At 51.3% G+C, this 17,128-nt stretch overlaps 3 protein-coding genes across 3 annotated transcripts; 2 read left to right on the top strand and 1 right to left on the bottom strand.

The window, feature by feature from the left end:
* Positions 1 to 709: 709 nt before the first annotated feature.
* CABS01_16490 (alcohol dehydrogenase GroES-like domain-containing protein) lies at positions 710 to 1,926 on the top strand (the record flags this gene model as incomplete). The annotated part of the gene is made up of 2 exons (XM_060549820.1): positions 710 to 1,079; positions 1,160 to 1,926. 2 exons carry the CDS (start codon positions 710 to 712, stop codon positions 1,924 to 1,926), a joined length of 1,137 nt encoding a protein of 378 aa, XP_060405471.1.
* Positions 1,927 to 13,280: 11,354 nt separating this feature from the next.
* On the top strand, positions 13,281 to 14,630 carry CABS01_16489 (uncharacterized protein; the record flags this gene model as incomplete). The annotated part of the gene is made up of 3 exons (XM_060549819.1): positions 13,281 to 13,414; positions 13,539 to 14,120; positions 14,180 to 14,630. 3 exons carry the CDS (start codon positions 13,281 to 13,283, stop codon positions 14,628 to 14,630), a joined length of 1,167 nt encoding a protein of 388 aa, XP_060405470.1.
* A 1,532-nt stretch (positions 14,631 to 16,162) lies between these two features.
* Positions 16,163 to 17,033, bottom strand: CABS01_16488 (serine carboxypeptidase S28; the record flags this gene model as incomplete). Its single annotated transcript, XM_060549818.1, has 2 exons — positions 16,163 to 16,529; positions 16,981 to 17,033. 2 exons carry the CDS (start codon positions 17,031 to 17,033, stop codon positions 16,163 to 16,165), a joined length of 420 nt encoding a protein of 139 aa, XP_060405469.1.
* Between the last annotated feature and the right edge of the window lie 95 nt (positions 17,034 to 17,128).

The following is a 17,128-nucleotide window of genomic DNA, read 5'->3' as shown; positions in this document are numbered from 1 at the left end:
TGAAGAGGCGCGATCAAGCGTAGTCCTTCTCGCACCTGCCACAAAGCAAGTATGGCTTGCTTGAGGTCGATTAATGCTTTGGGGTGCTTGCCTAGAGCCCAAATCCTCACGGAGACGGCGAAAAGCTACCCAGTTGTGGCCGCCACAAATTAGGATTCGATTTTGACCTTTTATACGTGGGTCCACGTCATTCCCAGTATCATTCATGCAGGAGCCATGTCGTCTCTTGCGAGCGATTAGGCTCTCAGGACAGCCCGTTTTCTGGCTCCATCGCGAGAAAGTGCGGGAGGCGCACAGTCAAGATGGGTTTTGAGATGGCAATGTTCGATTCGCAGTGCCCAAGCCAGGACCCCACGAACGAAGACGGCTACATCCGGCGAAAGGCGTTGTTTCGATGTTACATGCAAGTCAAATCTTGCTTCTTGTTGCAATTTTGTTACTCGAGCTATTCGCTTCACCGATCGGTGAGGCTGTAGGTTCTCCGGCAATTCCAGCATGGCAAGACAGATGGTCTCCGGAGAAGCACTCCTGACGCATGGGTCCTATCCCTATATATTGGCTGTCGTCAGACATGAGATCTCCAAGAACTCATGCGACTAAGAAGCAAGACGAGCACAACTGCAAGAGACCATCACATTCGCCGTGAGATTCCACCATCAGCTCAGCCACGCTACTTGCCTGAGCGTCAACACCCCTTATCGCAAAAAGTATGTCGCTCAACCTTTCCTGGCCAGCCACGACTATGCGTGCAGTCGTTTACCATGGCACGCCTTTCGAAATGATGGTTCAGGATGTTGCCAAGCCAACAATTCTGAACGAGACGGATGTTGTTGTGCGGGTGACCACTTCAGCGATGTGCGGATCCGACCTGCATATCTATCGCGGCTACATGGGCGGTGCCCCGCCATGGACAATGGGCCACGAGGCAGTAGGCTACATCTCGGAGATCGGCGACGCCGTGTCCTCCTTCGCCGTCGGGGACTATGTCATTGTTCCCGACACCGTGTCAGTGGATCACTTGGAGATGGAGCCGACGTCGAAAGAGTACTTCGGCTTCGGTAATAGTGAGATGGGTCTCGGTGGGCTTCAAGTTCGGAGCAATCCTGTTCAATGAACTTACCGTGCGTGGTGGACAATGTGCTGACTACGAGACGCATAGCTGAATACGCGAGGGTCCCTTTCGCTGAAGCTAACCTGATCCCTATCCCATTGACCCAAGAAACCGCCAACTCGACGATTGAGCACGACTACCTGACCGTTGCGGACATCTTCGCTACGGGGTGGGCCGGTATCGACTACACCGGGTTCGAATCCGGCGATTCCGTCGCCGTCTTCGGGGCAGGACCCGTCGGGCTGCTATCTGCTTACTCCGCCATCTTGCGCGGGGCTTCCAAGGTCTACGTTGTCGACCACGTGGAGGAGCGCCTCGGGCTTGCGGCTTCCATCGGAGCTATCCCGATCAACTTTGCCCACAAAGATCCCGTCGCCCAAATCTTGGCTCGCGAGCCACGCGGGGTGATGCGCACCGTGGACTGTGTTGGCATGGAGGCATTGAATCCCGGCCTTGAGATGGACGAGAGCATCGTGTTGCAACAGATGATCGATTTGGCCCATTTCGGAGGAGGCATCGGTCAGTTGGGTGTGTATCAGTCTCAGGAAAGTTCTCCTGGTGCACCACACGGCAGCATCATCTCGCCCACCATCCCCTTTTCCGCCTCGACCTTCTTTGCCAAGAGCTTGAGCTTTCGAGCGGGAGCAGTTGACCCGAAGCAGTACGCCCCTCAGTTGATCGACCTCATCAACAGCGGCAAAGCGCACCCCAGCTTCGTCATCAGCGCAGTCATTGGCATTGAAGATGCGTCAGAATACTATAAACGCTTCAATGTTAAGATGGAGACCAAGGTGGCCATCTACTTTCCGGAGTAGGGAGCTCGGTTTCGCGAGGGTGTGCGTACGTATATAGGTAGAGCCAACGGTTCACATACTACACACGGATTCCAGCGTTGACGTAGAGCCTCAGCTGAGGACATACCTTTTGGCAATTCTTCTCGTAGGGCTCTTTTCCTCAGTAAGATGTGTCAGTGGTTGACCAATCTTACCGCTACTCGATTTCGGGGCGGTCCATGGATGCTCCTTTGCAAAGCAGAATAGGAAATGGAGGTTGGGGCAATGAGTAAGATTCTGTATTGAACAAATTTGGCGGGAAAGCCCAGCAAGCAGGGAACACGTGCTCTACTGATTAGTTGCTCTTCACTGCGAATCTCCTCATCAGAGGCTTGGCTGTGTGTGAAGGTCAACATATCCTTGCTCGTTACCACATGCAACTCGAAACGCCATCAAGCTCACAGTCTCATGATAAAGCATGCAGTTCGAGATGCCGTCTCGGTTGTTTCCATCCTGATATGCTATGTTTAGATATGCCCGAGACATAACTGCAAGTGATAGGGTTGTAAAATCAAATCCTGCTACGCACGGTTTTGGAACGTTCACCACCACTCTCTTCCAACGTGTGGCCTTTGCGATTGGATACGCCGGTAGAATTTGGCGCGGGGCGAGTACGGAATATTCAGGAAGGATCTGTGATTCGTTCCCATCCCACACTGGAGAGGAGGCGATGGTGTTCGGGCACCATGCCGCACTCAACGAGATAAGGTGTCAGAACTCATAGCTAGGCTTGTGCCTGACGAAAACCTATGGATGTTCACAAGAAGAGTACACTCTCGGCCACGGAGTCCGCTTGGAAGGTCGGCAAAAGTGTGCTCATCGGATTATGCGCGTGGAGGCCTTGGAGACAGCTCACTCGTACCGTCGATGCTCAAGCCAAGCCGATGTTAGTATACTGGAGGGATTCTGTTTCACGTGATATGCCCATTGATGCCTCGCGCATCGGCTCAAGCAACGTTAGATCTACAACATTGATGTTCAACATAGCATCCATCGGGGTCACACAGTTCCTCAAGACTTGCCGAGGAGTGTCGATGAGATGAAGACGATGATGGTGGACGCAAAAGGCGTGTGGCTGGTATGATTAATCATCGGAGTCCCAATCAACGTCGACAGAATAGTAGAATATATCATGACGCAAAGACATGAAGTGACCGCCCTCAATCTCAAAGCAGACATTGTCGCACATTAAAGGGGCACTGCTTCTTCGCTGCGGAGGGCGTCACGTTGAACGAGTCTGTTGGCCAACAGTAGTACTTCACGGCATCAACAGCAGGTTGCCTGATGTTTGACGTAACGATCGTCTAGGCAGGAGGTGATACTAACCTCTATGGCTCGCCATTGCCTTTGTCGCGGTTTCTTGTGAACTTGGTCGAAGATATCATCTGTCACATTTGATTTTATACTGATATGGGCGCATTCAGCCTGCTTCGTGTGATTGCCCATGGTTCTTTAGCAGCGTTGATGACGGTGATGGTCGTGTGTTCAAATACGTCTTGTTTTGTGATGTGTTCCGCAACTTGCCCTCGAGATTTTCGTGACTTAGACCACTCGTGGCTACAAGCGCTTCAGGTGCACAGCCGTGACCATTGATTCGTTTTACTCAGAGATGCCGAAGAAGACACAAAGGGTCATGTTCAGCAGTTTAATGCTATTCACATTAATTCCGATCTCGCTTTCGATATTGTTTTCAAATGTCAGCAAACGGCGATCTTGGAGAAAATTTTCAGCGCATCAATTGTCTGTTTCTAGCAGGGAGCTACCCTGTTCGGAAATAGACCCATCCGATTTTAAGCGGAGACCCGCATCAAAGTGATACCGAAAGAGCCAGTGCACGGGTTCAGGTCTGCTTCTAGTCCATAAATACCCAGCATCGCCGTCGCCGAACGTAAAGCCACTTAATCTTTCATTTAAGACCTACCAAATACGGTGCACGAACATAGTTTCCCCTTCGATACCATTTGTCCGCCTTTCACGATGACTATTCAGTTCTGCGATCAGTGTGGCGATCTTCTTCCGGAGACCACAAACCCGACCGTTGATTGCGAATGTTGTGGGAAAACCATTCAAGGTTCTGGTTCCGTCCAACTTGCACTGAGACATACTGACTTTATTGCAGCTAAATCTCTGGGTACGGTCACGACTACGACGTACCAATCTGAGTCCCAGCTTCGTAAATCAGGGCTTCAGCAACTGACAGAGAAGGAGAAGAAACCTGCGCAGAATTCGATCAAACAAGATTGCCCGAACTGCAATGCTCAGACGTTGTACTACTCCGTAGTTCAACTCCGCAGCGCTGATGAAGGCTCGACAGTTTTCTATGATTGTCACAAATGCCACCACAAGTCAGTGTTGCAGCCGAATTGTTGAGTCTCCGACCATCTGACTTTTCTTTCCAGATTCAAGGAGGACAATTGACATAGTGGAGAGCTAGCAGCTAGCAGGGGGGGGGGGGGGCACTGCCTCGTCGGATGGTGGAGGGATGGTCAGATTTTGCAGAACATTTTTCCTTCTTGATTCAATAAGGCAATATTACGTCACACAGCCCGAAATCGACGAGTCCATGATGATCAATTTTGACGAAAACTCGTGAGAATTTTATGCTGATCCACGTCCCAAAATTCGATCCACACTCTATTGTACGCCTTAGGCAAACGATTATAATGATGAGGAGATTAAGGGCTAGTAAGTTTTGCGCAAGCAGAAAGGGAATGTCAAATGTCTTTGCACCGTCTGTGCGCAGTGGTCGTGAGCCCGGTTGTTATGATGTTTGTGCTAGCAACTTTTCAAGGGTTTGCGCTAAGTACAGGATGGCTTTTGTCCGATAAGGTTACTAATGTGACGACAAACGAAGCTTCGTGGCCAGAGGCTATGCATGAGAATTGGAATTGGAAATGGGAGAGAAATGGCTCTAGACAGTAGAGCCAGCTCGGTGCATCATGTACGACTTGATTTTTGGCCTTGGCGTTGATACAGAATCCATCCCTTGATTCAGATCTGTTTCGTTGATCATTGAATCAAAAGTTAGGGAATGTTTTGGCAGAGAAGGTCTTGTTAACCCCATTTTCTTCAACCCGAACTTTCATATTTCCTCTTTGCCTAGTGCTTCTTAATGAGACAAGCCAATCACATGCCAATAACAACTCGCTCGCGCATCATCCTCGCAGCCATGTTGAATGGGCTGCTCAGGTTCCATCACATCATCCCTCGGCCGAAAAGTGGCTCTTCATGCCTCCTGATGAGAATGACACTTCAAGCGAGCTCTATTCCGTGTTACTTCGAACAGCTCGAACACTTGGCACCGCCGTTGATGTCTGTCTGGCTGCCATATTCACCAGTGCATTCTCCGTTGACTTTGCGACAATACAACATCGTACTGGTCGTACTAGAGTGGCCACAGCCATAATCGACAGTCTGATATCGACACATCTGCGATAAGTTTAGCGTGTGAAATGCTGCCCGTACAAACATCCCTACCTTGCTGTTTGTGAGGTGTACGGATGATATGTGGATCAATGGAGATTGCTGTATCTTTATTAGGACCTAAGGTACACGGACCTATCATGGCGTCACCTACTTGACAGAAAGTGGAGTTGGAAGGAAGTGTTTGCCAGTTCGTAAGGATTGATATGATGAATGTGAGAGTTGCAGTTGTAATTTGCAAGTCCTCAAGTCATTTTATAGGCAACTGGGCTCAGCCTGATGCAGCTCGATCTAGCTAGCCTATGTTGAACTCGCCGCTGCCTGTTCTGTGCGAGCTACTTCTCGCTCGTGGTGATTCGCAAGCCGTCACATCCATGTGTGCAATGCGCGTGCATTAGTTTCCAAAGCATAGGCATGAGAACCAACGGGCTTTTCACACACACCTCAAGAGAGGGGGCGGCACAGTCGTGGATCAGGGATGAAAGTTTGCGAGGTTGTGGAAAACGCCATGCTGTGGATCGTGGATTGCCACCCCAACTTCCCGTTCAAGCCATTCTTGCAGATGTTCCAACCAGCTCCTCTTCCAAGGGCTGCAGAGACCAGACTATCGTGTGAGACTGGTGCGATAGTATGATTAGTGGATGTCGCCGCAACTCAAGCGGATCGTCGGAAAAGAGATGGTGGCATACAAGTGACTAGATTCGGTGGATTGAATGCAGTCACAACGGTAACGAGAGAAGCTCCTTCAGAGAGACGTCACCTCGTCCTCGTACTTCCGCAATGAGCGGCACCAATGGCTTTGTCGTCCATTGGTCAAGAACGAGGCTTCAATTGACACCCTGCAGAGCTTAGCACCCTGCACAGGCTGGCATATTGCAACGTACCCGATGTGACTCGTTTGCGGCCCACCCAAATGGGAACATGGCTAAGACACCTGCTAGTCCAATACATTCTATGGGGAGATGATCGGTTAATTAGGGGGATACACAGGGGTTTGCAGATACAGGGGGTGCTAGAAAGAAGGCACAGGGCAGAGCTCTCGGCTATACGCCCGCGAGGAAGTGCAGGATTTGTATGCTATCTTCCAGCAGCGTGAACTGGCAAGGATTGCTGTTAGGAGGTTGGTGCGAAGTCTGTTGCTGCCTGCCTGCCGCATTCCACCATCTCTAACCTTGCCACTTTGGTCGCCTGATTTGCCTCTCGACACAAGTGAATGATTAGCCTGACTGATCGTACGTGATCCTTGTATCTGCAGTATGGGAAATAGCACTGGGTGGATGAGCAATGTGCAGTTTGAGTCCCCGTGATTTACGTATCTTGCCGTCTTTAGGGGGGGGGGGGGGGGCAGGCGCTTAACCTCCGGTAACAAGTAATTGCTCAGAAGATCCCGCTGAACATGGCATTGCTAAACTAAACGGCTGGTCCGGAATGCCAGAGACTTCTTCCGATTGGTCAGCGCTGGCAACAAGACCTGACACCTCCGCTAAAACTCCAGGGTCGGCTTGACGCTACTTACCAAGCTCTTGGGACCAGACACATGCGATCAATCTGCATACTGTGAGTCACCTTTCTGCACTCCAGAAGCCCCCGGCCCTCCAACAAACGGGGCGTTACTGCTCCGTCATAAATGATACGTGAGCGAGTATTCTTAGTTTCCCCTCCGCCTCCATCAGTTATTGAAGGCCGCACTCATCGGACGGTCAGTGCTCTGTAAGCGCTGGCAGGGTCCCTTCTGAGGCTCGCCTGCTTCACCGAGCCGCTCTTGTCACGTTCAAGTTCCTTTTCGCCAGGCAGTATTAGCAAGGATGTCGCAGTGGATGGTCAACAATTGAGTCCAACCTTAGACAACTTCGCCGCCTGACAGCCCGCCATAGCCGACCGACTTTGCTAACCTAGTGAGAGAATACTTTCTGGGCGGTTCATCCTGAAGACCCGCGCTTTCAATTTGCTCGAAGATGCTTGCAATTGACGGGCCTTTGTGGAGCCCGACGTCAGCCATGATGTGTTTTGGCTGCAAAGACCTCGCGTTCCCTTAGCAGCACCCCCAATACAGGTCTGAACAACCCAGAAGCGTAATGGCAAGCCCTCTAGGAGCGCACGCAAGGAAACCTTGCCACGGTGCTCGAGAGCTAAATGAATGGCGCGCAAAACAAGAGTCGTGCAGCATTGTTTTTCCATTGTACACAGCAGGACTTAGGGTGTACGTAGACGTCAGTCAAGCCTTGCCATACCTGCTACGCGCTGTGCGGCCATACGGCAGCCCTCAAGCCTTATGCAATCTGATCCTGTCCGGTGAAACAAGCCCTATTCATTTTTGATACATAGTCGAGCTAGGTGCCAAGGTCGTCGGTGGTGATGAGGGGATGCAGAGGGTCGCCGCAGCCCGACAATGGAATGGCAAGCAGTAAGTTAGGCTGACGTTCCAGCCGATTTCAAGGTTGCGAAAAAGACGAAACAATATGCGCTTGATGCCAACCATTTACTAGATTTCTTCGCTAACTCAGCTCTTTGGTATATCAAAGGTATGTCGCCTTGACGCCTACGCCTTCGCCTCTGATTCACGTCCTTCGTGGTTCTTTCGCTATACATACATACATAGTTTATTACGCCCCGGCTAAGCTATTCAGGGCTCGTGTGATTATCTACATATTCTCCACTTTTGTTCATATCTGTCAGACTGCCCCAGGACATTCGTTGCGGTATTTGTTTCGCCTCAAGCGACCTGACTCATGCGTAACCAGAAGTATGAATAAGGCTAGCAAGGGTATCCTTATACAAGGGGGTCACACACTCATTATATAGATATGGGGTTTCTTCCCATAGCCATTCGTTGGTCATACTCATCAATATACACAGAATGACCCCTGCCTGTCTAACTGCTGCTCGATAATATCCTTGCCTCCCAGAAGCCCATACAAGCCTTGTCCGTCTCTGTATGTGTCAACTTCAGTTTTTCATACCAATGCTGCGGTTGCTCGTGGTGTTAGTAACAGGCCATCTTGAGGTTGTCTCCCAAAGTGCTCGGCGTCCTACCGTCGGCGGCCGAAGCCAGTCCAGCTACAGTCTCTTTCGCTATAATTGTGTCACGTAACAGTTATGAGAACGGCAAGCCCCGAGGTACCCATCACGTGTTATATCACGTGTATGTCATATACATCCTACATAGACCGTTCTCTTTCGTCTATTTCGACTCTGGTAGATGAAGCCACTTGACCACACCCCGTATGCTCATTGCTGCGTACCATCACTCCTGGCGCATTGACACAGCTTCTAATCTGTTTCCGGGAGCTCAAGAGTTTGCTGCCTTAATTCTGCATTGGTGACCGCTGCTCCTACAATTGCCCATTTTCCGTGCCACCTGCGTATGTTCGGGAATATCCGTACTTTCTTATTGGCACTTCCACTCCAATGGTGCCTAGAAGTTCAGTATTTTGGTCCGTCTTGACTGCCTTGATTGACGTACTGTTGTTGGCGTCATGGACTTCGTCATCTGTTGCCACCTCGAAAGAAATGCATAGGGCCCATCGCAAGCACAAAACACATTGAACGTGCGCCTCGTCGAGTATGTTGACGCATCTGTTTCCCTTTGCGAGATCTCAGCATCGCAGTGTCTGACCACAAGCTACACTTGCCAAGTATCTGGAGCCAGTATGGAAGATAAGGGCCTGCAATCAATAGTTATGGCCATTAGGGCCTTGCTGCAGTTTCCTCTGGTATCCCAAAGATATATTGTCTTGTCACGGGTGGCTGCTGCCATAGAATAGGCTGAACTCCTTGCCGGCGATTCTCCTGGCCTGACAATTTTTGCTGTATTTACGTAGGCGCTGGTCGGGGCGATTGTTCGATATGCGATAATATGTTGGTGGTCTATGAGCGTTGCTTTCACCTCAGGGTTTGCCGTGCTGATATTCTGTGTACGACCCGTACAGTCTTCGTCAGCCAATAGAAGAAAGCGGCCGTCCGGCTATGGATAGGCATGGAGAATCCAGTCCCTAGAGCACTAAAATGTCTCAACCAAGCAGTCAGTTGCAATATCCCATATCCGCAGTGTCACGTCGCGGCTGGCCGAAAAAAGTAAGCATTGAGCCTACGATGCTGGTGGGTCCAGGGAATAGGAGTCAGACTGCACTGAAACTGTCGTCGTGGTCAGTTCGGATGGTCTTGTAGTCGTTTAAAGATCTAAATGGCGCGGCAACCTGATTGCCAAGTTATTCGAACATGAAGCCAGCAGCATGACAGCCGACAATCCAGAGAAGTCAACGTTGATCATTGCTTTCGTTTATTCTCCAATTGTCTTGTTCAGCTCGCTAAGCTCTTAGTCCCGGATTTCCATGGTGCGATCTCCTGATCCTGAGTCGAGGGCTGGAATGATGGGGCGGAAATCAATATGCGTGAAGAATGTGCGATGAGATCAAAGCGTGTGAAGGGCGAAGGAGAGAACCAAGAGCTTTACATGACGACGGGTTGAGTGTCGATCGTTCGATCTCTGACCGTAAGGCTCCAATAATGGACTTGCATTTCATGATCTAGTCTGTGTCGTAAAAGGTTCCCAGGCATAGCAACGCTACAAATGACGCAGACGGAAACAACAGATCTTCTGCGTGAGTCGCACCAGGCTTATCCGCTTTTTCTTTAGCAAACCTTCGTGATTACTGGAGACAGTGGGGTCAGTTCTATGTTATCTCTACATCTACGACATCATTAATAACGATCTTGAGGCAGCGAGTAGTAGTTACTCGCCTTCTCACGGAGGCGCTCTCCTAGGCTTAGGACAAGCCAGGTTCGTGAACGAGAGGGCGATAGTAGGAGGCCCTCACACGTAAACCCTGCCCTTCCTCATTGTAGGACAGCGGCATGGGGCTGCGGGAGATGTCTTGGCACTTGACGCTTTAAGGCCCTACGTGCTACAAAAGAGAAGTCTTCCGGAGAAGTCTTCCGGAGAAGACGTGCTAGTGTCCGTTTGGCCCAGAAAAACATGTATGCCTCTATTTCCGAGCCTGATCCACCTTCAAGGCGTTGGAACGTGTCTAGCTCGACATGCAAAGTTCTTTGCTTGCCATGCACACTTCCCCTGGCTATCGTGACGAAGGTAGAGGGGGCGAACGCAACAATTTACTGGTCTTGGGCTGGCTCCTTCCATATCAGGAATAACTCATGACCGCCAGATGGTGCTGCAACGTGTCAGCACCTGATGATTGGCGTGTTCTTAGCCGCGATAGCCTTCGTTGGCGGGTGTCTGGAGACTAGCCTTGGCCTTGCCAAGGGCCATCAGTTTGCACCAGCGAGCTTTAGATAGTGTTCTGCGAGATACGTAGAACCCGAACTAAGATTATGTACGTAGATCGAGTGTGCTATGGCGCATTGAGACTCAGCTGCGTAGTCCAGGCGAAAGAGTGACGATACTGGGCGTACCAAATCCACCGGCTCAGCTCCATCCTACTTGTTGTTATGCAAACGTCCCCGCAACCAATTGGACAGGTCTTTGCCTTAATTAGTTCAGGCGGTTAAGCTGCTTCTTCAGCCTGATGGACCAGGAATTTGCGCATGGATGGCCGAAGCCAAACATCAATGAGCCTACAAAGCTGTAAGGGCCGACAACCAAGATATCTGCAATTTCACTCCCAGCGTCCATACCGGAGGAGAACCCGGCATCTGCCATGACACCCGCTATATGAACCTCCCGTGGTACCACAGGACACACTCTACCATGCGAGGTCCGACGCCCGCGTGTTGTGGACACCATTGCCTAGAATAGAGCTGCTCATGTTTCGAAGAAGCCTTTGGTAGTCGTGGTCTTGGGTGTAAGTAGGAGGCTACTATATGCGCATATCAGACACACCGCGTTGGACGGCTGGACGCCATCGTAGAGTTCTGCTTTGCGCCAGGCTGACTTCCCGTGTCAAAGTTGGACGACGACCTTCTCACTAATTCTCGAAGGAGAAAAGAGCGCGGGGCCGGTCGTTGGATCCTTCCATCGAGTGGAAGCTACCATGGCGGATACTGTCTAGGAAGGACCCTTCCAGGATACGCTCTACATCCCGAGACTAGATGTGTTCGTCGGATGTCCCGCGATTGGACAAAGTAAGCCACTGACAACACCGGAAACGACCCGAAAAGACGCCGCCAATTCTTCCTTTAAAGAAGGATTTCCTTGTTCTCGTCGTCTGCCGGCGAAGGACGAGGTGTTAACGGCCACCCTGTAGACCCTAGCACGTTGCGGCTTGTCTGCAGCTCGCCCAACGAGGAACGTGGCCTGCACACCGGTACGGTTCCAACAGTCTCGAGGTATACGCTGATCAGATGGAAAGGGGGGGGGGTGCGGGAAGGGGGTGTCAGAGCAGACACTCGTATCTACGAAAAGGTACATGACAGGGATCGCGGTCATGGACCCGGAAGCAGGGGAGCAAGGCCGGAAGCAACAGCCCAAGGCGAGTCGGGGGCGTGAGGCACTCAGCGGAGCACTTACACTATGTTACAGTGGTCGCTGGGAGATGTATCATCTGCAGGATTAGCGAGTCACAGCCTGCAGCGTTGTGCGCGTTTTCCTCTGGAAAGGCGGAAATTCAAGTTCCCAGCCGCGAAGCATATCAGACATGGAAAGATCTCCGTGTCATCTATCAAAAATCCAGTCTCTGCAGATCGTCCGAGACTGACTCCACCTTACTAGCACGCCTGCTTCAGCTATTGATTCGTCCCGAACAAGCTAGCATGGCATCAGAGAGCAATGCTGGCATCCTTGTGAAGTATCTGTTTGCCGTCGCAAGAGACAAATTTGCAAAGCGAGGCGAGCTACTACCTCGGTGACCCGAGCATGCTGTCAACCCATCCGACCAAGGGAGTGACGAGAGGCAAACTTACATGTCTCCCTGATGGGCTGTCTCTGACGGAATACAACCTTGCCGGACGGCCTGATAAAGAGCCCAATTGGTGCTGCTGATCAAGTGCTGGCGACAGGCTCGAAGTCAAGGACTGCATGATCATTCCGTTAACCGCCCTGCGGAATATCGCAGCAGCACCGCGGCGCCGAGTTCAGAGCCTAGAGCTATCCTCGGCTTGCACTGGTTCCTGCTCCCATTCAAAGCGAAATCGACTGCCACCGCCATTCAAGGCGTCTCAGACAATCGATTCGCCTTCGGACGCTCGTCATATCCCGCCGCGACCAAAACCCTACGTGTTTCCTAGCCCCACACTCACGACGTCCGCCTTCCGTCACTCTCAACTTGAGTGCCACCGCTTCGGCTGGAACCTTCGTTCCTCAATTGGGAAGTGCATACATACAAGCCGACACCATGGAGACATCTTCGAGAGATGATGGGCCGGCGGATCTTCTTGATACATATCCTGGATCAATCAAACCTAGGACGCTCGGGGCGATTCGGCTCGAACAGTGGTTCTTTTTCTGTCACCACTCCCGCTTCTGGAAACATGATGAACGCACCGCCGCCCTTACCACCACCGCTACTCCCCTTCGGCAATCTTCCTACGTACCATCAGGACCCCAGAAGACACTACTGCAATTCATACAACCCAATGGAATACATTTATCACGACAGCTTAGGAAGTTCGCAATACGGATCACCATGCTCGAAGCCCGCTTATAGGAGCGATGAGGGCTATTTGGGCATTGGTTGCTCTTCAGCTTCGGCTTCCACAAGGTTGGAGACCCTAATACTCCTTTGATCTTTGATTTGATTTCAAGAAAGGGTGAAACCCTTAGACTGTCGAAAGTTGGTGCCCGTCTGACATCTTTGCCGTCATAGTACCGAAGCTCCCTGCCTAGCATCCCGGCCGGGTTTGGTCTGCATCACAACCAGTTTCAATCCCTTTCTAGTGCCGATACCCTCGTTGATATAAAGAAGAAGCTCGCGGCTTGGAAGAAATTTGACAACAAGGCGCCTAGCTCACCCCCGAGTATGTCAAGCACATCGTCAACTATCGAATCTTCCTGGAGGAGGCCGTCCAGCGACATGTGCGACCCCACGAATATCGTGTTTATCGGGCTGCCGTTGCACCTCGAGACGTCAAACCTACTAGACTCTCCTGACAGGTACACGCAGACTCCTCACTCTGCTCTCCCACATCCTCCGAAGCCTGCCGTTCCATCTCAAACAGTATTATTGCTCCCCGTTCTCTTCAAAAAGGGACAACATCGACGATACGTCATCAAACAGTGACAAGACGGACAAGATGGAAATGGAAGAGACCAATTCCGCGAAGAGATTGCGAACAGAGGATCCCATGAGGGCGCACTACGACGGTATCGGGGTGAAGCGCCGTGCCTCAATGGGCCCTGATAACAGCGTCCCACTTGCTTTCACAATCCCAAGTGACTCACTGCGTCGCCGCGATAGAAGCCAAAAAGTATCGCCCGCATCTCAACCAAGCGTCATTCCTCAAGAATCATGGTCTCACAGTTTGGATTCACACCTGCCAACGGAGAGCATCGTCAGCATAGGTTTGTCATATGGTCAAATTCCTCCGGGCGAATTGCCTCCGGGGGCCATTTCGTCCGGCGGGATTGATGACATCTGCATCTCACCTCACAATGGATTGATGTCACTGAACGCCTCACCTCGCGGCTCCTTTTCCGACGTAACCTATCAACGGACCATTAGCGAAAACGGGCCTCTCGCTTCTTCCCGCAAGCTCACGGAAGTGAGCAAGCCTGATGAACACAAGATCTTCGAGGGTTTCTTCATGTGCGACTGTTGCCCGAAGAAGCCCAAGAAATTCCAGTCGGCCGGGGATTTAGCGTGAGTATAGGGTCCGCAGATATTGCGAAATCATTTGAGCATGAGCTGAATGTTTGCAGGTCTCATGAAGCTGAGAAGCACCATAAATGCTCGTTCTGTGAGAGTCGATTCAAGAACAAAAACGAGGCGGAACGCCATCAAAACAGCCTTCATATTCGGCAAAAAAGCTGGAGTTGCCTGGCTTTGAATGCTTATGATCGAGCCTTCCACAAGAGTATCAATCGCCCCGGTGCAGCAGACTTCTGTGGTTACTGCGGTGAGGATTTTCCCAGAAACGGGAGTGACTCTGGTGATTCCGCTTCGCGTCGAATCACGGGCCAGGAGTGGGAAGAGCGCGTCCGCCATCTTGAAGAGGTATACAAGTTCCGAGAGTGCAACAAGAGCAAGACATTCTTCCGCGCGGACCATTTCCGTCAGCACCTTAGACACAGCCACGTAGGCACTAACGCCAGATGGACGAACGTGCTGGAGAATGCTTGCATGTTGGATGAGAATACAACTCCGAGATGAGCCTAAATTGGCAGGCATGACTTGTCGACGAGAGCTCGCTAGAATTTATCATTCAGCTCACACGGTCATATACCCAGTGCGAAACCTCGGAACACAGAACCGCAACTTAGGGTCGACGCACCCAGCTCATACGTCTGCCCACGGCGGGGCGACTCGATACCGAGCCGACGACGCGCAGGGCCCCCAGAGCTTTGTTTCTTGCATGGGATTTCTTTGCATGAGATAGCAGAAACTTCTTGCTTCAAGGCTAAGCTACAAGTTTTCTTGTCAGCTTATAGGCAGTACAAGTTTTAAGAGTGTTCTGTTGAGGCATGCGGGCGGCATCCATAAGTTTAATGTGCTGGCCGATTGGAGGCATCCATGTCTAAGACACCGATTGGTCTCCATTGGGGCTTTTAATATGAGTTCAACACAATACAAAGATAATCACCGAAGGAATTGACGACACAGCCGGGTGCGAACGGCTGCCATAAAAGACAAAGCCTGATCAAAAGACCTTCACTCGCTCGTCTGCGCCCTGCATGCACGAAGTCCCGTTGAAATAGGGCAGCGGGCGATTATTGGCGGATTTGACAGCAGAAAAGGTGTTCGGGCCGCGGCAAACGATCTCCTACCTAGGTACTTACACCCAACAGAGGAGTCTCGGCCTCTGCCCACCTTCCTCCCATACACATACGCTGTTCAATATACCAACCATCAAGCTTCGCACCGATCGAAAGGCCTGCTCTACTGACGTGTACACCAAAAACCACGTCTCATGTGCGCATATAATGGCGACTTCACCATTTCTCAAGTTCAGGCGCGTAGATCATCCATCCCGTGCGAACTCCTGTATGTCCTTGAGCACGACACCAAGCCGCCAATCTTGATTCTATTGTACAAAGAAGTCAATATTGACTCCTTCTACGTTCGGACTAGCCATCGTAACTTCAAGGAGTTGGGGGTGTTCCGCTGTCCGCGATTTATGACGAATATCTCTGGTCAGGTCATAGTGGTCCGGATCTTGGTGGAAGACGTCATCGAGAGCGGCACATGATGACAAGTGCAGGGAGTCCTCTCGCTCATCTGTGACAGTCATGCTAGAGAGGCATTACTACTTAGTACCCAAAGAAGAGCTTCTTTCCAAGTGGCTAGCCCGCGATCCAGCGGAGTCGTCGTAAGCTATTGGCCGGTCGTCCTCCAGATTGATGTCGCTGCTCGGAGTCTTGTCGGTCTTGACCCTCCGGGATTCCAATAAGCCGCCACTTCTATGCGGTCGAATCATCGAAGAAACATTATCAGTCTTCCTCGAGCTTCGATTTGTATACTTCCGGTGGACCTCGGCGAGAAACTGATCCATTCTCTCAAGATACGTGACGTATTTGAGGCCATGCCAAAGTAAGGCGCAGCCTTGGTCAATGCTTGGAGAGCGATGCTGGAGATTCTCGTCAGCGCCCTCTCAGATGTGGCCCCCGAGTTCTGTTCCTCGATTTCCTGCTTGCCGACTATATGACTCTGAGTATCCATGTGAGGATAGTGCCATGCGTAAGTTCTCACAAAGGCTGCTGGCCTGTTTCGATATAGTCACAGAACTCGTATACTGCGGTTTCGTTGCTTGCCCACTCGATGATAGGCCTCAGCAGGTACCAGGCGAAGTCGGCATTGTCCTCAAGAGTCTCCAAGCCGAAGTCTTCCTTTATCGCATCGATCTCCTTGGCGAAGCCCTTGTCGAGCACACTGTCTACTTGCTTGATGACGAGCTTGACATCGGCAGAGCAGGTGCGCGGCAGGGCCTGCTCAATGGGAGTGAAGAATTGCCAGAAATCATCAAAAGCCTGCACGACGGCAGAGCTGGCATGGTAGGCAGCAAAGGCACCAGGTGCAATGACAGATGTCCACGCGGAGAGAGTGCCAGGACAACTGCCAGGAACGTTACGAGAACGTGGCTCAACGTCCACGGCAGGCAGCGCCAAGGGAGAGGACTCCCGTCAGTCAACTTTCATGTGTTAGCGTTGGCTCGCCGAAGCCCTTCCCTTCTGTTGCGCAACTTATTGCACCGCGCAACAACTCTTCGTAAATATGGTGATGACTATCTTTTTCTTTTTTTCTAACGCTCTCTGATGCTGATTATGCCCGGTCGACGTTTTCCTGTGACTGTTCGCTCCGCGGCGGAGAGGAATCGTCATAGCTTCGTACCCAAGATTAGAACGCACTCGTGACTTCTGCCTGAAAATCTCACACGCGCTTAAACGCAGTTCCCTGACACAGCGTTCCAATAAATCATTTCCCATATGACCATGTCCCGGTTCGGGGGCCTAGAAGCCTGTTCCACCTTGTCATCTGACCCCTTCAAGCATAACTCCCGCTGAACTGGGGCAGCGGGTTGCCACCAGCCATCTGCGTGTAGAAGGAGGGCTTGCGCATGTCCCATCACCGGTATTGGGCGCGCATACCATCCCGCCCGTCGTAGATTCCTGAATATCCTCAAGCATGGTGCCGAATCACTGACCCTGGTTCTG

The sequence above is a fragment of the Colletotrichum abscissum genome (assembly GCF_030869225.1).
Source record: "Colletotrichum abscissum strain IMI 504890 chromosome Unknown Scaffold_103.1, whole genome shotgun sequence".
NCBI lineage: Eukaryota > Fungi > Ascomycota > Sordariomycetes > Glomerellales > Glomerellaceae > Colletotrichum > Colletotrichum abscissum.
Note: the sequence above shows the minus strand (reverse complement) of the source record. Positions and strands in the feature narration are given on the sequence as shown.